We start from the raw sequence: 21,936 nt of genomic DNA on the forward strand, positions 1-21,936 counted from the left end.
ATTCCCAAGGTTGTGTTATAGGATGAGAGGTGCTAAATTTGATTGCAGGAGAAATCATGTGGTTATTTTTGAAACATGTAAATGGAACTCTTTTTTTTTTAAGATTGTATTTATTTATTTGACAGTTTGAGATCACAAGTAGGCAGAGCAGCAGGCAGAGAGCAGGAAGAGAGCAGGAAGCAGGCTCCCTGCTGAGCAGAGATTCCCAACGTAGCTGGACTCAGACAGTATGTAGCCTTTTCAGATTGGCTTCTTTCACTTAGTAATAAGCATTTGAGGTTCCTCCATGCTCCTCATGGCTTGATAGCTCATTTCTTTTTTGTGCCAAATAATATTTTATTGTTGGGCTGTAACAGTTTACTTATCCATTAACTTACTGAAGGACATCTTGGCTCCTTCCTAGTTTTGGCAATTGCAAATAAATCTGCTATAAACATCCATGTGCAGGTTTTTGTGTGGACATGAGTTTTCAACTCCCCTGGGTAAATAACAACGATTGTGATTGCTGGATCATATGGTAAGAGTATGTGTTCTTTTGTAAAACAAACAAACAAACAAAAATGAAAAACAAAAAACAAAACCAACCCCCCCCAAACCGAACCCCTCCGCCCCCACCAAACTATCTTCCCAACTACCTGTACCATTTTGTATTCTCATCAGTAATGAAAGAGAGCTCCTATTGCCCCACACTCTCACCAGCATTTGGGGGATGGTCAGTGTTCTAGATTTTGGCCCTTCTTTATAGGTTTGTAAGTGGTATCTCATTGTTCTTTGTTGTTGTTGTTTGTTTTTGTTTTACTTTTTCTTTCATTGTCTTAATCTGCATTTCCCCTCAACAAAAGATGTAAAGCATCTTTTCATATGCTTATGTGCCATCTCTGTACCTTTGGTGACCCAACTGTTCAGGGCTTTGGGCCATTTTTAATCATGTTGTTTGTATTGTTATTGTTGAGTTTAAGAGTTACTTATTTTGTGTAACAGTTCCTTATCAGATGTGTCTTTTGCAAATATTTTCTCCTAATCTGTGACTTGTCTTCTAATTCTCTTGAAAAAAATATTCTCCTTCCATATATAAAATTAGAATCTACAGTTGGAGAAGGAACCGCACCACTAACTAAGAGTGTATTGGGAAATAGCTTTTCATCTCCCTGATAGTGACATCTCCCATTGGCTCTAACTTTGTGCTGTATTTAGTTTCCAACTTGTTCATTAATTAAGTTTTAGTCAGCTAAAATGGCATTATCATAGCTTTTTTCTGCTAGTCTGTGATGCTTCTTTGGGAGACCCTTCTACCTTTGTAGAAGTGTGCTAACGGTTTCAAGGCTCAAAGCAGGCTCCAGTGTGATATATAACACTGTCATCCCTAGAACTGGGAACAGTAATTTGATTTCAGGCAATATAAAAATGATTACCTCTATTGAGATACACCTAAGTGTGTCTCAATAATTAAATATATGGGACTTAACATTTATAAGAATAAAATCATCTGATATCTAGTCGTCCCTTGTTTTTGCATTTTTACTACTGAGATGAGAAAATGTTCTCTAAGGTGAGGACAAAATATTTTAGGCTTAATTCTTTTTATACACGTATTACTAAATGCTTTTCAAATGACAGCAGAACACTCTTTAATACTTACAGAGGGGACAGAATATTGCTATCGAACTGTAATTGCTATCTACTACAAAGGCTTTAGAAGTTTCCATCCTATGCTAGGCACATGGTCTAACTATTTCTGAGTAAGCCTTTAAAACACTATGGATAAGAAATCTTTTTCTCCTTGGAGGAAGCCTTAAAAAGATTAGAGAAATATGTTCAACAATCTATATTTCCTTTATTAGCTACTATGAATCTTTCAGCAAATATTTATCTAAAAAAGGGGTTAGTAAACTACATTTCTTATGCCAAATTTGGCTCACCATTTTTATAAATAAAGTTTATTTAAAACACAAGTGCATTCATTCGTTTATGTGCCATCGATAAATGCCTGTGCACTAGCAGAGGTGACCTTCTGACTTTCAAAACTAAATATACTATTTGGCTCTTCACGGAAACAAAACAAAACACCTAAAACCTTCTCAAAGTAATTCATATCATTAATTAACCCAATTCTTACTGAAATAGCTCATGTTATAAACTAATAACTTACTTTATATGAAGTAAGGATTTTTTACTGGCCCCACCAAATTATATCTTCCAAGCTTCAGAAGGCATCTACTAATTGCAACATGCTATGATTTGGTGAATAAATTCCTATTCTCACTAGTATAGTTTCGCAACAATGCACTAGAAATAGAAAGATAAAAGCTTCTGTCTTGAGTCCTTTCTTATTCAGTTTCCCCAACTACAGAAAATAATAATCCTCACTCTTTAGGGATATTTTAAAGATCAAAGTAGATAATATGTACTTATAAAGAATTTTATTGCTTACGATCATTTTCTTTCAATGTTTTGTCTTCTCCATTTCTAGCCTCGCTGACTGTAGTCATAACTTGTTTTAGTTGCTATTTATGTGTCAGTCTAGCCAACCTTTTCATTCATTTAGTTACTGTGCCACTGCCAATTTATTCCTTGAGTGTACATGTTTAGTATGGCTTATTACTGTCCTCATCTTTTCTGCCAACTCATTTATTTCAATTCACTTGCACTCACTGCCTTTCTCACACCAGCTTTTACTATAATGCCTCAGATTTATTCACACGTGAAAAATACATACTGGTTTAGGGGCACGCTTAAGTGGGACACTGGCTAAGTGGAGAGGTCAGTGATATCCATTTTGATGAGTTCTAACAAGGCTGTTAACTGTGCTTCCTTTTATTTTCATAGAAATTTCCATATTGTCTAGCCCAGCTGCTCTTAGTATTTTTTTTTAAAGCATATAACCCCAGGTTCAAGTGAAATAAAGAAAAAAACCTACCATAATAACCAATCATGAAAAGGAAGAGAGCAAGGGACAAGTTAAAACTGGAGATGAGAGGTAAATGGAGGTATGGGGGCATAATAGAGAGGCATCTATCACTTTGAGAGAAGAAGGGGAGGATCCCCAGAAGAGAGGATAAAGCCCAGGTTCCTGGGTTGTGTGCTTGGTTGGATGAAGTCCAAGTCAATATTCATTTCAATTATTTCATGCTGAAGTGAACAATAGGGTCCACTTATTCACCACAGCTACTGAACAATGAAAATGCCAGGTAATATTTTTGGAAAGCCAGGTCTGACCGAGAAGGTTGTGGTGTTCCTTAAGAAGAGATTAAATGAAGCTTTGCTTAACTAGGTTTTTTTAAAAATTAATTTTGAACTGTAGCAGGTCACTGGACTAGAGTGCTTTGTGGTCTTTTCCACATCTACTTTTTATAATTCTGCTGCTGTACTGGCTGTTTGACCTCGAACTGACAGATACGAAACTGGGAGAATAAATAAGGCTCAATAGTTACATTGTGGGAGAAACAGGCCTATCATCTCAATGCCTTTTTTCTTTTTCTTTTTTTTTTTTGGTCCCCATGGCCCTATCTTCCAGGGGAAGGGGAAAAAGGAGAGAAAAAGAGAGAAAAAGATGAAAAAAAAAAAACCTTACTATATATCTCTTACTGAAATCACTTCCATAGGTACAAGTGTATTACTAAGTATCAAGGGTGCTACTATTTAAGACAAAGTCCACACACACAGCTTTAATATAAGATTTGGATGTCATGCAAGAGAACAAAGAAGGGGGACAGAATATTGCTATTGAACTGTACTTGGAAAATACATTACAAAAGTATGAACAATAAGACAGAACTGATTTTGTAGTTTATGGAGTCCACTGTATCATCTGCATTGCTAAGACCAAGTATATTTAACATAAATGTTTAAAGACAGGCATGGACTTGAGGAAGATATGGTTTCAGAGCCATGCCATGTCTGCCTTGTACTTGGTTGTCTTTGGGATAACAACTCTAAGTATTACTCTTCCTATGGGGAAAAAGAAAATAATATCGTACCTATCTCATAAGGCTGTTGTAAGATCAAATGGAACAATGCACAAAGAATATTTAGCATCATGGCTGGTACAGAGCAAGGCATTAATGCCTGTTAGCTCTAAGATAAATATTAGGTATGTTGGGGTCAATGCGAAAGCCAGAGGGAATAACTGAAATGAAACAGGTATTATTTTTGAAAAAAGCTATGATATGTCTAGGTATTACTGGAATAGAAGCCGACTGTGAGGCCTTTGGGACCCTCTAACAGAGTTCAACATGAAGTGACAATGTTGTTTTGCCTGATTTACATCAAACCTTTGTTGTTAAAATAGATTTTTCTCAATATGCTCAATACGAAGCATTTATTCACTCAGGTAATAGATACAACTCCGTGCATTCAAATGTTCCTTGGAGTCAGAGATCAAGATGGAAATCCCCAGAATCATAGAGATTTGTGTCTATAAACTTGCTTATTATATTCTCATTCAAGGAGGTTGGAAGGGATAGTGTCAGCTTTTTAGCCAGAATCTTTTCATTACTTATCCCTGTTGGGGTTGCTGCACGTGCTGTGAGTGACCTCCAGATATCCTCAAGCTGTATGCAGAGAGCAAATTGAATCTGAAAGCTTTATTAGACAAGTTTGTCTTTCAGCTGGTGAGAGTGGATGTCAGCCGTATTGGAAAAAAATAAAATTTCTTTTGAAACTGTGTCCTGACCTTGAAAAAAATCTCATCCAAAGCACACAATTCAATTCTGCATTACGTCCTTATTTGTTAAACACAGAGTGTAGGTTCAAAAGAAAAGGCACATTTTACCTTAAACAAATAAGAATCAGGAAGGAAAATAATAGGGCTTCTCTTTTGATCTTGCTGGACTTAGTGAGCAAAAAGCTTATGACCAAATCATAGAGTCAAAAAAAAAATACCAATATGGAGGAAACAACTTTTTAAATTCACTTTGAGAAGTAAAACTACCTTTTCCACTTACAATCCACAGTAAACATTATAGGAAGTTTATTTATATCTTTTATCTATACATTTCTTCAAAAATAAAGAATAACCCTGAGAAGCTGAAGTGACATCAAAGATTGACTAATTTGTTTTATTTAATTCCTGTTTTTTTAGTGTTGAAGAACAATGATTTTTTTTTTGAAGTTATGATAATTATCTCAGAAGCAAGAATTGGAGGTATTATAATTTTGACTTTTTATTTTTCTATTGTAGGTCTATATTACAATTTAGGCACTGGTGTAGTTAATGCCAATAGCAATTTTGCTTAAATATTATAATAGGTAGAGTGAATGTCTGTTCAATGAACTCATCATGGATGGGTAAACACAAAATATATTTTATAAAATAAAATAAAGAGAATAAAATATATTTTCTCAAAAAACATTTGGAATGAGAGAAGGAATAAAGTGAACAAATTTTCAGAGGGAGATAGCATGTTAGACCATTAAGTAGAGGTTCTCAATTTGGATATCAAGACATTGTCAAGAATGAGAGGTAAGGAACAACTGCAGTCTTAACAAAGCAGGATTTACCACTGAGAATATGAGGATAAACATATCTGTCAGTTGCTAAACAGAAAATAGGGTTGCTATATGTAAACATACTGAAGAGCACTAAAATCAGACTCAGCAGATGAGGGTTTGAGTCCCGATACTGCCACAAACCAGTTGGACAAGCACATAATCACTTAATCTCTCTGGTTTATAATTACATGGAAGGTTGACTTATTTGATACAACTCCAAAATAAATGTACTATGCATCTGGTCAAAATATATTAGCTGGCCATGTACTACATGCTAGTCACTGAATAAAAAGTCACACACACAAGAGGGTATACACTGATGAAGAAGATATAAAATAGGATCCTCCTGGAACTTAGAGTCTATTAGGAAACAAAAAATATGACATGAATAATTTAGAAATCAAAATAATGATAAGGAGGGATGACTGGGTGGCTCAGTTGGTTAAGCCGCTGGCTTCGACTCAGGTCATGATCCCAGGGTCCTGGGATCGAGTCCCGCATCGGGGTCCTTGTCCAGCAGGGAGCCTGCTTCTCCCTCTGCCTCTGCCTGCCACTCTGCCTGCTTGTGCTCTCTGACAAATAAATAAATAAAATTTTAAAAAATAATGATAAGGCTATGAAAAAGAGAAATATGTTTTCAGATTGTGCAATATGAGGCTCAAGGAAAGAGTTCTGCAGAATAAAAGGTGCAAGTGAGATTTAAAGAACGAGTAAGGGGAGAGATCAGCCAGGTGGAAAAGTAGTAGGTGTGGAAACCCTGAGCCAAAACATACATCAGACCATATGGCCAGAAGAAGCAGATGTACTAAAGGAACTAAAAAAGGAAGAGAGGTTAGGTTTTGAAGAAAAGGGGCAGGGGGACAGTGAAGCAAGAAGGGTAAGCAGGGAACCATTACATAAGACCTTATGGAACATGTTAATGATCTGGGGATTTATCCTAAAAGCAATGGGGCACCATTCAAGGATTATAATAAAATGAGGTTTAAATGTTGCAGTATTATTCTTTGTGGAGCATGTTTCTATGGGGAATGGGCTAGAAAGAGGTAAATGCCATCAATGAGGAGGCAAGGTAAAATTTGATGGTAACAGAAGGGATGGGGATGGCTGAAATAATTTGGAAGATATTTAAGTGACATCAGTAGGACTTGGTGATCAATTGGATAAGAAAACTGGAGAAAGAGGTATCCATTTATGATCACTTACTGGTACTGGCTTGAGTGGATGGTGTTGCTATTTCCTGACATAGGGAATACAAGAAAAGAAGATGGGAGAGTAAATTCACTAGTTCAATTTTGGACACAGTAGATTTGAAGAGTCGGAAAGCTGACCAAGTACAGATAGTGAGTGAGTTGTTGGATACATGGTTCTCTTGAATTCACTAGTCAGTACTGTATCCCTCTACCACTCCATCCAAGTTTGTTAAATCCAATGTTGGTTCACAGGCCATCTTAATAGACTTATAGGTCATATGTGACACGTTTTATCAAGTCCTTCTCCTGAATTCACTTCCTTCACTTGGCTTCCAGGTTTCTGTCTCGGTTTTCCTTGTATTTCAATGACTACTCATTATGGTATCCTCCACCTGTTACCATTGGGGTCCTCCAGGGCTGTCTTTTCAGATCTTCTCTTTTCTATCTGCATTCACTCCTAGGCTTTCACTGGCATAACTTCATGGCTCAGCTATATGCTAAAAATTACATATTTATATCTCTAGACTGGATCTGTATCCTAACATCCAGGGCATATATACTTCTACCTTTTCTACATCTCCATTTCAATAACTAGAAGTCATATGTAACTTAATTTGTATAAAACAGAGGTTATGTATATAACCTCTGTTTTATACATATTTTATACATGTTTTATATTTTATACATGTCATATATATATATATATATATATATATATATATATATAGATATAGCGCCTCCCACCACTCTGCACCTCCTACCATCTTCCCTCACTTGGTAAATGATTACACCATTCTTATGGTTTCCTCAGGCCGGGAAACCTCATCGATTTTCTCATTCCCCTTATCAAATCTGTCAACTGATCCTGTTGGCTCTGGCTTTTAGACACATCCCAAACCTGTCCACCTCTCATCACTTCCACTCTCCCTACTCTAGACAAAATTATCATAGTTTCTCATCTAAATTATTCAATAAGTCTCTTAACTAGTCCTCTCTTGCTTCTCCACTAATCTTCTCCGTACAGTATATTCTTAATGCATCCAGAAAATTTTTGCCAAAACTTATGTCAGATTATCTCACTGCTGGGCTCAAATGCTTCTATTGGCTCTTTCTCTTAACAAAGTAAAAGTCAAAGTCATCCCAAGGGCATTTAAAACTCTCCTGATCTGACCTTCGCTCATAACTGCTATCTTCTTCATTCAATGTGCTCCAGGCACACTTGTTCTTCCGATATATGTCATGTTCCCCTGTCATGGCATTTGTTAGAATGCCATCCCTGGAATTCTGCAGCCTAGAATGTTCTTCCCCCAGAAATCCACATGGCTCACATTCTGACCACATTCAAGGCTTCACCTAAATTCTACCTTTTCAGCAAAAGTGTCTTTATTAGCTTCTTTTTCATTGCAGTTATCAATTCAGAACATGCGAACATGTGGAGCACCTGGGTGGCTTGGTCAATTAAGTGTCTGCCTTCATCTCAAGTCATGATCCCAGAGTCCCAGGATGGAGCCTCTAGTTGGGCACCCTACTCAGCAGGGAGTCTGCTTCTTCCTTCTCCCTCTGCCCTGCCCCCATCCTCCTCCCCCTGCTTGTGTTCTTTCTCTCACTCTCTCTCTCCAATAAGGAAATAAAATCTTAAAAAAAGAACATGTGAACACACTGTATCTATTTTCTTTATTGTCTATTCCCACAGAAACATTAGCTCCATGAGGATACAGATTCTTGTTTATTTTTCTGCTACGATATTTCTAAGTTAGTGTACAAACCCAGAACTCAAAAAAGAGGTGTAGATTTAGAGTAAGGATGTGAGAGTTTTCGATGTATAGTTGGTAATTGAAATCATGCAAGTGGATGAGATTATCCAAGAGATTAAAATAAAAAAAAAACAAATCTCCATTACTTGCAACATTGAGAAGCTACTTGGAGAAGGTTAAGCCAGCCAAGAAGCTGCAAAAGAGTAGCCAGGGAGATAAGAGGAAACACAGAGTGATGCTATGTATGCAAAAGGAAGAAAGAAATGTTTCAAACCAGGAGTGGCCAAGGACATTAAATGCTACTTGGAGTTTAAACAAGATGAAGATTGAAACAGTATTTTAACATAGAGGTCATTTCTGGCCTTACAGCATTTTCAGTAGTCTGATGGAAGGATTCAGTGAGGCTGCTATGAGGGATGAACTAGACTCAGGAATGAAGAGGACTCTTTCTAGAATGGTGGTTGTAGATGAGAGGAGAGAGATTTGCTAGTACTGGGAGGAGAATGTGTGGTTGGGGTAGAATAGTTCAAGGATGGGGAAAACATGATCATGTATAAATGTGGCAGATGAAATCATATGAGCCAGTTTAAAGATACTTTATATGATAAGGGAAAACTTTTTGGATGTTCCAGTATAGAAGGACATGACTGACTAAGGTAAAATGATGGAAAAATATCAGGTCCTCAACTAGTGGCCACATTTATTATGAGTTAGTAGTACATTATAGCCAGCAGCATGATATCATCATATAAAAGTTAGAAAAGGGTACGGAGACCCTGTGATCTGAGTTATGAGTAGACCAGTCATTATGGGACAGGGTCCAGTCATGAAGCCTACAACAGAAAAACGACATGGAAACATACTTGGGAGGAGTAGAAGAGGGGCCATAGAGATGTTTAAACATTTGAGAAACAGGTTTTTGTTGATAGGCTATGGGTACTCACCTGATTTATGTGAAAAAAGCAAAGTGTGAGGGAGATTAAGTAACAGACTTTGAAGAATGTCTAATAAAGTGAGCAGAAGTGTTTTCTTCTACTCAAAGAAATGATTTAGACAGTAACTGGAACTTGGGTTAAGCAGTTGAAAGACTCTCTTGAGTGTAACAGCAGTGGTGGAACTCCATCTACTCTTGATTTTTTAAGAAGAGAGGAGGCAGTTAACCTTAAGATTGTTTCTAAGAAGGAGAGAGCTTTTCCGGAAGATAGTGGAAAAGAATGAATGACCTCTCAAAGACCTTTCAGATCACAATCTTAGAATCTAAAATTTAAGTGCAAACTGCTGTAATTTCCTTTGGGAATCTTCTTTCTTTGAGGATAAAATTATATTCAATTTTAAATTGATTCAGAAAAATTTTAGAAATACGTGGAGAAGTCTTTCCTTTGTGGGTTGTGGGATGTCTATTCTCATGACTATGTTTAAATAATTATAATTTCCACTTGATAATAGCCTGAGAAGAAATTCAACAATACCATGTATTCTGTAGTGATTTCCAAAGGTCCTTTTCTAGAAGGAATTAAATAATATAAGAAGACTAAGGTAATTTTACTGAAATGAACACTTTATTACTGTTAAAATGCAGAATATATGTATAAATGAAAAATCTCTTATGAGCAGAATACTTTATTTAACTATTGATGTTATTCTCCTCCAACACACACACACACACACACACACACGCACACGCACACGCACACGCACACAGTGAAACTTCCAGGAATGCTTCCAACAAGCATTACAAGTGATGGATTAGAACTCCTCTTCCTTTGCCAGTTCAAACCTCAAAGCTTGGCTCCAACCAGAGATGGTAACCAAGCAATAAAACTGCCAAAGGTTAAGAGACCAGAAGAAAGGGAACTTCATCATCACAAAATGGATAATTAACATCTCAATACTCTAGCTTTTACACTCTATCACCATCTTGCATATTAATAGCACTGTTGTATCCACCCTGTTAACCAGGGAACTTTGTCAAAGAACCTGGCCTGGGACCAGGGACTCCCACTTGCTTGCATTAGAAGGACTTTCTTTAGATCAGTGGAAGCAATACTAGGGCCTCCCCAGCAGAGTTTCCTGCTGTCACCTCCCCTTATACAGTGTGACACATCTCAGTGTATTTCAAGTACCCTTGTTCACCCTCATCTCACTGATGCAAACAAATATGATTTAATTGATTAATTAATTAATTTACTGCTGCCAAGAGTTGGAGGGCCTCTGTAATTGTTCAGAGTTTTGAACTATCTTGAGGAGGGTCTAAAATAAATTTCTTTTACCATTACCATAATTGATTAGGTACAAAATCTTACTCTTAGTATATTAGACTTGAGAAAGTTTTTAAGATTTAGAGGTTTTAATTATAAAGCTGACGACTGTATATATGTACCTAGGTGTTTTCAGTAGAGTGATCATCAGTTCATGAGGCAAAGAAAGCCTTGGATCCACTGGAACCAAGGTACAGTGCAAGCAGAGTCAACAGTGGGGAAACAGAGGAGCCAGGAAAGGATATGGGTGGCCCTCTTCCTTGTGTGTTTTTTGCTTGTTTTAAGTAAACTCTGCGGGGTGGGGGGAGGACTGAATACTTGACCCTGAGATCAAGAGTCCCATGCTCTACAGACTAAGTCAGCAAGGAGCCCCTCCTCCTTGTGTTTTGGAGAATGATGGGAACTCAAATGGGGAATAAGAAGGTGAGACCTGACAGCTTCCTTCCTTAGACATGATCATTGCAGATAAATAAAGGGCATTTTCATAATAAACTATTTTATCACAATTTAAATTAAATAAATGGTATGCTGAGATTACATTTAGGCTCCAATTAACCTCATGCTTTTATCGAACTGCCTAGATATTTAAAGTATTACTGAAGTAGCTTTGGAATGCTTTAATTCAACTCTAGAGAGGCAAGTGAAGTTCAAATAGTAAGTGTATAAATAACCTTCTATGTGAGTATTTGATATTTAAACACAGCCTTTAAAAATTTGAATGAAGATAAATGAATCACTGCTTGAGATATGGTGTTCTGATTAATAGCATCAACTTGAAATCACAGAGACCTAACTCTGAATACCCACTCCTATGCTTACTAGCTTTATAGCTTTGGACAAATTATTTAATCTTTCTCACCCTTGATTTTCTCATCTGCAAAATGGAAATCACAACACAATTCATTCAAAAGGTAGAACAATGGCACAAATTCTAAGACCTGTTGTGTTAATTTAGTTTCCCCTGGAGTAGGGATTTGAGTACAAGTAGTTTCACTGGTATAAGATACCAGAAAGCTGTGTTGGAAGAGTGAAGAAATGAAGAAGAATGGGAAGAAAGTTTACACAAGGCAAGCTAATGAACAGGTTATCACTCTGGGCAATGGTGGCTCAACCCACTGGAGACCTGTGGTTTGGAACATGCTCTGGAGTGGTCCTACCCAAGAAGTGAAGATGAGATATTTATCCATCCCTTCCTGTAAATGAGTGGTTGAATGCTGTTCCAGGGATGTCTTCTCCCCAGCACTTCTAACCTGCTTTGCAAGTGGGTGAGCTTCTCCTGTGGAACAGAGCGCCTGGGCAGAGTCACAGGTACTTGAAATTAGAAGCCTTGGGGTTTATAGGAAGGACTAGTGCTGAGGGGATTAGAGCAAGCAACGTGCCTCCATTGGGTTTCTGGAAATAAAGTGTTAATGGACTACACTCATGTCTGTTTATTTATGTATTGTCTACGGTATAGCTGCTTTGAATATACAATGACAAAGTTGATTACATGACTCCCAAAGCTGAAAATATTTACTCTCTGGCTCTTTACAAAAAAGTTGGTAGCACAAGTGAGATTAGAATTTAGGCTTCTTGACCTCTAAAGAAACACTTTCGTGATTACACTTGAGACTTGCTCTCTCCAAAATTAATTACAGGACGGGAGGGTTTTAACAGTGTTTAATCAACTTGAAACCTCTATTAACGGGCATTTCTATGTGTCTATATATACAATGGTCATTCATTTCACAGTTATTATCCTGGGACACTTGAAGAACTCCAATATCCTGACTTGGAGTCTTCACATTAGTATGTTCTATATGCAATTTATTTCAAAACTGCTAAATTGGGTATTGTGGAATGCGAACATTCTCAGCCCCAGCAGCTTGCAGATAAGAAAGGATTCACATTGACATTTACAACCAGATTTGCTGGCTCTCTGCCTCCATCTGCCATGCAGTCCTTCAGTCTCATACGAAGTCCTATCTACCTAAATGTTCCCTAGAGTCTCTCAGGGAGCTCTGTATAAGCATGGCTATTCTCCTCCCTGATGTCTGAGCTGCTTGGCTAGGCCAATACTGCCTGGGCTTAGTGCTCTGTCCATCTTCTTGAACTTTCAAGTACAGAGTTTTGGGGGGCAGGGAGAGAAGTGGTGGTTCTGAAATAGCATGGAGTTCCCTCTGGCATCCTCAGTGCTGGATCTCAGTTAAATGCCACTCCACACCGCATACAGGCGCACAGATGAACTGTCACCACTCAGGCCCATGTTTTGTAGTTCTGAAAGCACAGTCCCAGAACCAGTAGCAATAGCACCACCTGGGGACTTTTGAGAGATGCAAGCTCTCAGTCCTCACCCCAGATCTCCTGACTCAGTAACGCTGGGATCGAAACCTAACAATGTGTGCTGTAATGAGAAATGGGTGGTTTTCATGAAGGTAAAGCTCAAGAACCATTGGTATAGGGCTATGGATATGATACAAGCCAACGCAATTATCTTGGCTTTCCCCCCTTTTCCCCAATGTAATCTGAGTGAAAAGAGGACCCCAATAATGTCTCCCATCCATGTACACAGCCCCTTTGCAATGACATTGTAGCTCTTCTTTCAAGAGATGGTGTATCTCTCCACTCCCCGAGTCTGGCCTGGCTTTACAACTTGCTCTGCCAACAGAATGAAGCAGAAGTGATGTATGAATTCCAGAGTCTAGGTATCAAGAAATCTTGGTGCTCCCACTGTTACCCTTTTAATACTGTCCTGAGGATGCCATATAATGAAAGCCCAGTCCAGCGTACTGGAGGAGGAGAGGCCTCGTGAAGAACCAAGGTTCTCCAGTGAACAGCTGGCTAGCAGATAATTTTTTAAAAGATTTTACTTATTATTTAAGAGAGAGAGAGAAACATTGAGAGAGAGAGAGAGAGAGAGAGAGAGCACAAGTGGGGGAAGGGGCAGAAGGAAAGGGAGAAGTAGGCTCCCTACTGAGCAGGGAGCCCGACACGCAGCTCAATCCCAGGACCTTGGGACTGTGACTTGAGCCGAAGACAGATGCTTAGCCGACTGAGCCCCCCCAGGTGCCCTTGGCTATCAGATATTTGAATGAGTCCATTTCCAACCATCTAGCTCCTGTTGAGGGGCTAGAGAACTACAGGCACATGACCGACCCCCCAGCAAGACCTTCAGTATCATCATCCAGTTCATCACAACCCAAACTGGAGGCCCACAGAATCATGAGCAGGTAAATACCTCTTGTATTAGGCCATTACATTTGTGGTGTTTTTATGTAGAGATAGGTAACTGATACACTCAGGTATCCAAGCAACGGTGACTCTAAAAAAGTTTTTTTTTTTTCCAGCATGCCTATTTATCTTATAAATTGAAACAATTTATATGGCTCAGGCAGGACCACCTTATCATATTATATAATTTAAGTAGACAGCCATACAGGAGCTTAGTTTATTATTTTTCAAAAAGCCCTCAGAGCCTCAGTTTCCACACATAAAAATATCCAGTCAGATGAAAATTTCAATGACTATTCCAGATTCAGAGTTCTATAGTTCTAAGAAATTCAAACAGAATAAATTGATTTTTTCTACTCCTTAAGTAGAAAAATCACAGCAATGTATCTCACTTCTTTTCCTCATATATCCAAGACTGAGTTAAATAACATTAACTACTGGCTAGCTGCTTCCATATCTAGAATTTCCATTAGCTTCTTGGACAGAGAGATAGTGCAAGGCACAGCAAAAACAAAACAAAACAAAACAAAACAAAATAAAACATAGGCTTTGGAGCCTAACACACTTGGATTGGAATCCTGGCTCTGTTTCTTCCCAGCTGTGTGATCTTAGTCTAGCTATTTTCCTCTCCAAGCTTTGGGATACTCACCTTATAAAAACTGTACATTTATGTATTTTGCAATTATTTTGAGGATGAAGGCATATATGGAAAAGCGATATTGTATTGCTTTTTGCATTGTAGGAGTGCACTGGAGAAAACTTGCTATGATGAGTTCTAAAAGTATATTGTATTACAACATAGTCCATGAGAAAATAATCATATATACGAAGCAGTCTACAAATTAGATTCTCCTTTTCTATATTGTGTTTATTCCTGATTAACTTTCTGGAAATCAGGAACATAAATAATATAAATAATTCTTAATTCCGATGTTTAAACCACCACACTAAAGAAAGAATGCTCTATTTGAATAAAAGCAGCTCTGGATCTACCAGCCTCCTTACTGATGCTTTTCATTCAACTGTGCATTTCACATTTTTGCTTTATGCCCAGCTTTGTGTCAGTTTGCTACAGGGGAAGAAAAGCCCCTGCTTTTGAGAAAATTTCTCTGTCCCTCAGTTCTTCTCCAGTTCTCATCCCAACCCCACCAGCTCCCCCTGTGGCTTGGAGCTTGAGGGCATTCCCAGACTCTGCCTACTGGCGGCAGTGTGGAGGGAGTAGGGGAAGGTGGGGCTGTTAGGTGTGGGAGAAGGAAGTAGGGCAGGAATGGAGAAAGGTGCTGTTAACCACTGCTTCAGCCATGTGTCCCCTCGCCTCTGCTCTGGTATCACTGGTCTTTTTTGATATTCTCCCATCTTGCTCCACTTCAAGGCCTTTGCTTGGGTTGTTCTCTCTGTGCCTACTAGAATAGTTTCCTCCAGATAAATGCATGGCTCACCTCCTCACTTTCATCAGCTTTCTGATGTCCGCAAATATTCTTAGTAGCGAAGCTTTCCTGACCAAACTATGATCATGTCTTCATTTGCATTCCCTTTCTCTCCTACCCTGGTCTTCTGTTCTCCTTAACTGCATTTCTCAAACTTCAGTGTGCACACTGAATCACCTGGGAAGCCTATTAAAATGCAGATTCTGATTCACTGGGTCTGGGGTAGGGCCTGAAATTCTGCATTTCTAGCAAGTGCCCATCTGATGTCAATCTATAGACTACACTCTGGAATACCTGACAGTGTTGAGATAGTATCTATATTCGTCTTTGTTAGCTCATTATTTTTCTCTCCCAGAGTACATGTTTCATGAACAGAGAGACTACATTATTTGATTTATTATTTTCAGCACCTAGTATGATGCCCAATACATAAAAATTACTCAATAAATCCTTATCAAGTGAATAAATTACCTACGTTGTTGGAAATTCAAACTGGAATTTGGAATGTACTTTCCATTACAAACATTATTGTTACATTTAGTTACTTTACAGATTTAATAGATTTGGGTGCCCTCACTTTACAAGCTTCCTACCACGTGAAAAGTGGTTTAAGTAGGAGCAGAAACATTCAGAGTTCAACAAAACTATAAACAAATCATTGGAGCCCAATCTTTTTAAAGAGTTACAGAGTGAGGCTGAACATAACAGAGAAAGCTAGAGAACAAATGCCAATAAATGATTATATAGGAACAAGCTATGCATATGTACTGAGGGAACCAAAAATTATAGGTCATAAAAATAAATAAACCTGATATAATTACTTGAATATAAACCTTGACATAGCAATTTTAGTGTCCCAGGTTGACAAAACAAAACAAAAGCAAAACAAGAATGCTTACACATCTTTTTCAAGTTTCCAATATCATGAAATGGAACTCGGATGAGTGCTCAGAAACCCAAGGAGGCACATGAGACGCACTGTCCCTAGATTCTATGACCTCTTTTAACCCAAATGCTATATATGCCTTCTATTGAACTATCAGTGCACTCCCATGGTTATGATACTGCCAGTGTGCTTTATTTCTACTTGATACAAAATAAAAATCAACTTTGCCTGAAGAACAAGTCACCATGTTTTAATACTTAAATCATTTGATCTTTGAAAAACAGATAAGGAAAAAAAAAAAAAAACAACAACGAACCCCCGACCCCGCCCCTAAGATGTTTTTAGTTCTGTCTAATTATAGAATTGGCACAGCCAAGTTTTCTGGCTTCTTTCCCCTGAGACCCAAAGCCAGCATTAACATTGCCACAGGATTTTATGCATACCTTCCATTAACAAATGAATAAAAAGTGAAGAAAAATAAACTGAAAATATCAAGAAAAACAAAAGTCAAAGCTCGGGCTAAATGAAGAAACATTCCAACCCAACTCTGCTTGTGGTAGTCATGGTGTAGTTTTCTTTTTCCAGAACCAAACATGAAAGAGCTCTTAAAGTTGTTCTCCAAAGGGGAGGGGCGGATTTGTGTACCAGGAGGACCACGTGCATTCCTATGGTTTCAGCAATTTGTATCCGCCTATTGGAAGAATACCGTCCAAACGATGGAGCATTCATTGAGACAGACACTGAGAGAGAATCCACACCTATCTAGTATTAGTTGGTACTCAGGTACCTTACCCTGATGCCCTGTTCAGGAACAACACCCATTCTTGCTGCTGGGAGTATTGGTTATTGCTGGTATTCCTTATTAGGGATTACCTTTGGCCCCAGAAAAACTCTTTCAAGGTGTCCCTTTCACCCCACTAGGTGGCCCTAAAATGGGCAAAGACTGGCTGGTGGAGGAATACAAAGGCTATCCCTCTTCTTGCCCTTCCAGAGAGCCTTTGGAGCCAGCCCAGATCTCAGGCTCCCATGAAAGTGGCTGAGACCACTATTACAATCAAATGACCCTTCAGCCTCTCGCACTGTCCACTCCCTTGTACCTTTCTTTGTCATAGATGTAGCTCCAAAGAACAGATCCCAATATATTCTGTCATCCCGCATTCTGAATCAGAGGCCATTTCCAAGGAACATAACTGTAAGGCATTTTGCTCAGTAAGTAACACTAAAGCTTATTCCTATTTTTATAATTTCAGATTTTCCCTTATGTCCAGAGATCACCTCACTGTCATGTTTTTGAATAAATGGCTGCAGCCAGAGAGCACATGATTCAGTATACTTACGGGCTCCGACAGTGGTCAGTCCAGGAGCCGGGCCAGGCTGCTTTGCTCTCAGCTCTTGAAGTAAGTGGGTTACCGCCTTCCAATCGGAGCTCAGATCTTCTAACTTTCTCTTTAATAGAAAAGCATACATGTTATTTATTTGATTAACATCTTAAAGATAACTTAATTCATGTTGTTCTTAATTCATTTTGTGGATACATTATTGTATTTCTATTGTACTTTTCTTCTAAATTAATTATTCTAGGTAGAGTTCCTTTCAAAGATGTTACAATTATTTTAAGCCAACCGCCCTACAAACATTTATTGATTGTGTGCTGCATTCAGACTCTTGCTCCAGGCACAATTTCATTTAAAGGAAGTAGAGTGCAAACCTTAATGAATGGAAAACAAACACAAACAAAAAACATGGTCATCTCAGCAATTGTCTTCACCCTTTTGAAGAGTATCTGGTGTGACTGCATACAAGAATTATCCAGAGAACATCAGAAAATACTGTAATGCCCCAAATCACCCCAGGTCAATTATATTAGAACCTCTTAAAGGGAGAGGCTGGGGTACACGTGGGGATATGACACTCAGAGTTCACTTCAAGGAAGGACGATTGTCCTAAATGGTGGAAAAGATGGCAGTGGTCCTTCAGGGACTCTCTCAGCTCCAGAGAGCTGCCTTGGGCGAGAGCGTGCCCTCTCCAGGGAGCCCTCATTCCGTGACCAATTAAGGTGAGGGTATAAAGGCTCGGTCCATTTTGCTCAGAGCAGGACATTTCTGAAGTGTCATTTCAGCTGCAGGGCTCCCCATGAAGTCATCAAGCCTATATATGACCAGCAGCATGCTGGTATGTGTTTAACAACTGAGTCTCTGGACAAAAAATAAATAAATAAAAAGTAAAATAACAAAATAAAAAATCCCAATTTTCATGTTTGCCAATTTCTGTGGTGTCAATGCTCCCACCATAGCCAGTTTTACTTTACCAAGATGTCAAATGGCTCACAAACTGCCTGAAAATTTGACAGAAGACCCTCAGGAGCAGATATGAGGTGCCTCTAAGTACACCAGTGGTTTAGCCATATGGTTACTTATCGCCTGTAGAATGTGAACAGAAGTAATATACATGGGGTCTAGGATCAGGCTTTTAAAGAATGTGTGAGGCTTCTCTACCTTTTCTGCTGGCTGGAAGCAAAGGAGTCTAAGGTCCTAGGGAAAACTTTTTCAATGGATTGGGAGGAGAGAATTAATCCTAATGCCCTGGAGCAGCAGTTCTCATACTTTGGGATCAACAGAATCACCTGAAGGCCATGTGAAACCACTGAGAACTAGGTCTGAGCCCCAGATTTCGAGATTCAGTAGATCTTGGGTGGGAACAACGAGCTTGCACTTCCAACCATTTTCTAGTTGAGGCTGATTGTCCAGAACACAAAGCCTAAGGTGATCAATACACCTAATGAGTTATCTAAGCATCAACAATGGACTAGAAATGCACCAGCCTTAAAAGAAATAAGAAAATAGGCCTTTCAGTCTTTTCTGTAGCATAATTCTCTTAAGAAATCCTAATTAAGAAAAGCTGCCAAGGGAATAAGTCCTAAAACAAATACTAAAAATTTATCACTTCCTAATTTATATCATCTATGCTCCTGAGGTTTCTTATGTCTATTGGGTCTGACATGACAGCAAATCAGGGCTTTTAATTTTTTTTAGTCCCACAGTGCATGTTGTGAAACATTTATTATCACATCAGTAAATATAATTCTTTATTACTGAAACATAAGCCTTGACTCCAAAAGGAAACAAACAACACCTCTGATCAATGAAGAACACTACCACTGAAAGTCATGTCATGTGGAAGATATTTTTCCATTCTGACCTCAGAGCTAAATGCTGAGAATTAAATATTATAAAAAGCTAATGAATTAATACAGATTTTGTCTCCTGATTCCCTTGCAAAGTTGCAGTGACTTCACAAGGACAGAATATTAAGAATAACCATGCTGATACCAAAAAGTAGCAACAGATAACAGGGAGGAGATAATAAACCTAAAAGCAGATATTGAAAAAATGTAGAGGTCTTGGTCATTTGTGGAAGGGTAACAGGGCAACATATGGTGAGGTCTCATCATACATCATTTGAATTATAGGAAGTCACCTACATGTGCTGAGAGAAAGAGATTGAGAGATTAAAGATTGATTTCAATACTGCTGGGATCTGCCTACTCTTTTACTCAATGAGCATATGGCTCCAGGGGCGAAGGAGAGATGGGAGCTTTCTGTTCCTACAGTTGCCTTAGGTTCAACTTTCTTCTCACAGTGTAAACATCTCACTGCATTGGGTTTGTTTCTAATATTTAAAGATATGTATTTATCTTACAATCTGCCTTCTAAAAGCAAAATCAACTACTTCATCTGGCTCTCAACTGAATAAACAGTGATCTGTATTAAACTTCATATTCCATGTGTATCAATGTATAATAAAACAGAACGGTAAATGATATTTATAATGATGCCCCTAAAAATAAAGAAAAGCTTCAATTCCATTGTGTTTTAGAATTAGAAGTCCCAGTTTTCTGTCTTAACTCATTGCTACGACTTATGTCATCAGTGGCAAATCAGACAGGTCAATCAGACAGGTCAATCAGATTTATCATCCTTGAAACGTGGATATAACACCACCACCTAACTCATAGCTTTGTTGGAGAAACTAAATGAGATATTTTATGAGAAAAGAACTGTGTGAACTGCAAAGTACTATAAAATTGTTGGTTAGTTATTATGCACTACTTAATTAACCAAAGCACAAGATGGTCAATAAAAATTTTCATTAAAATATTAAAATAAAAATATTTCAATGCATGAAGGACAAGGTTCTGGTTATCCTAAAAACAACATGTTTATATATTCAGTTCCCTTTTATTAATATATACATTTGGAATAGTCCATTCATTTATTCGAATATTATCTTGCCCACTGTTCTTTTCAGATGGGTAAATGTGCTACTATAATTTCAAATGCAGAAATTTAGAAAAATGAAGGAGTGCCCTGATGTACCACAAACATCTGAGGATACTGTTCAGTGTCAAAAATGCAGTAAGCTCAGAATTGTATATTCCCCCAACTTTCATAATGATTAGCAATGGATTTTGATTCAGCTGGTAACAAAAACATTCTCACAACTTCTTCAAGTTTCACACATACTTCAAAGTTGAACTCAATGATGTAAATATTATGGAAGTTTTATTTGTTGGTCTGGTTTGGTTTGGCTTTTTGGAACTCTGGCAAGTGCCCAAATTTTCTACACTGCTGTCTTTGCTATTAGGCCATCAACTCCTTTCAGGTAGGAAAACATGTTTGGCTGCAGCAACTCATGCTGCGTTCCTCACATAATGAACTTGAAGCAGGGCTCAATAAAAATCTATAGAAGGTAATGATTTCTTCATCATGTTAACACCCTTTAACTGGATATAAGGGAATGAAATACATGCCTAAATTTCAACATTTTTAAATATGAAATGAGTGGGATAATAATGATCAAGTCCTATTCTTGGATTACATTTCCAGAATTTAAAAATTTTGAATATGCTAAGTAAATTGTGGACCCCAGGCTTTCCCCACAAGAGCCCCTCAAAAATCGACAATCGCAGGGGTTCTTATTTTACCCAGAGGGAGAAACTTGGAGACCGTTTTTTAAAAAATGGTAAACTGAGTTTCATTAGAGGGGAGCTTTGGAGCTGAGCATTATGTTCCATGGTATATAAGCTGCTTGGATATAATCATTAAATGTTAAGACAATTATCTCAAACAGTGTGAAATTTATTCTTCACCAAGAGCAGAAATTAATCATAAGAAAAATGATTTCTGAGTATAGCTTTCCTTTTTTGCTTTAAAATGGAATACAGTGAGTTTGGGCTTTTAAAATCTTACATGTTTCTCCTATGTCAATATCTGGCAAGAAATTAACATCGGCTAAATAAATAACTGAATCCACCCACAGCTCTATGTACACAGACATGCATGTGAATGTTGTAACTGAGACATCTATGTCTCTATGTCTGTCTTTATAAATGCAATTAACACAACTGAGGGCCAGGAGTGAAATTCAAATCTCTAAATGATCCTTGCCTAGTTCCAGCAGGAGCTACTGAGTAAGCCTTAATTGAGACTTTCCTTCCAAGTATTTCCTCAGAAAAGAGTCCACTCATATTTTCAGAGCCCCCCTGATGTCTTTTCTGTCTCATTTGTTATTATTGTGAACAAAAGAAGCTGCACAGTAGCTTGCAGTAACCTCAAGAGATGGAAATCTGTGATGCTTATAGAAGTCACCTAACAGAATTGGTTAATAATAATTTTTTAAAAGGTGAAGGAAGTTGGTAAACCATTAGCAATTATTCCTGGG

General features: G+C 38.1%; 1 protein-coding gene across 4 annotated transcripts in view; it reads right to left on the reverse strand.

The window, feature by feature from the left end:
• DMD (dystrophin) overlaps positions 1 to 21,936 on the reverse strand; it is a 2,197,254-nt gene that overhangs the window by 650,123 nt on the left and 1,525,195 nt on the right. For all 4 annotated transcript variants that reach the window (XM_032883124.1, XM_032883125.1, XM_032883122.1 and 1 more), the window contains exon 50: positions 17,553 to 17,661. In XM_032883124.1, the coding sequence (XP_032739015.1) occupies positions 17,553 to 17,661 (109 nt within the window). The remainder of the gene's footprint in view (positions 1 to 17,552; positions 17,662 to 21,936) is intronic.

Source organism: Lontra canadensis, unplaced genomic scaffold (assembly GCF_010015895.1).
Source record: "Lontra canadensis isolate GAN:19392208 unplaced genomic scaffold, GSC_riverotter_1.0 scaffold86, whole genome shotgun sequence".
NCBI lineage: Eukaryota > Metazoa > Chordata > Mammalia > Carnivora > Mustelidae > Lontra > Lontra canadensis.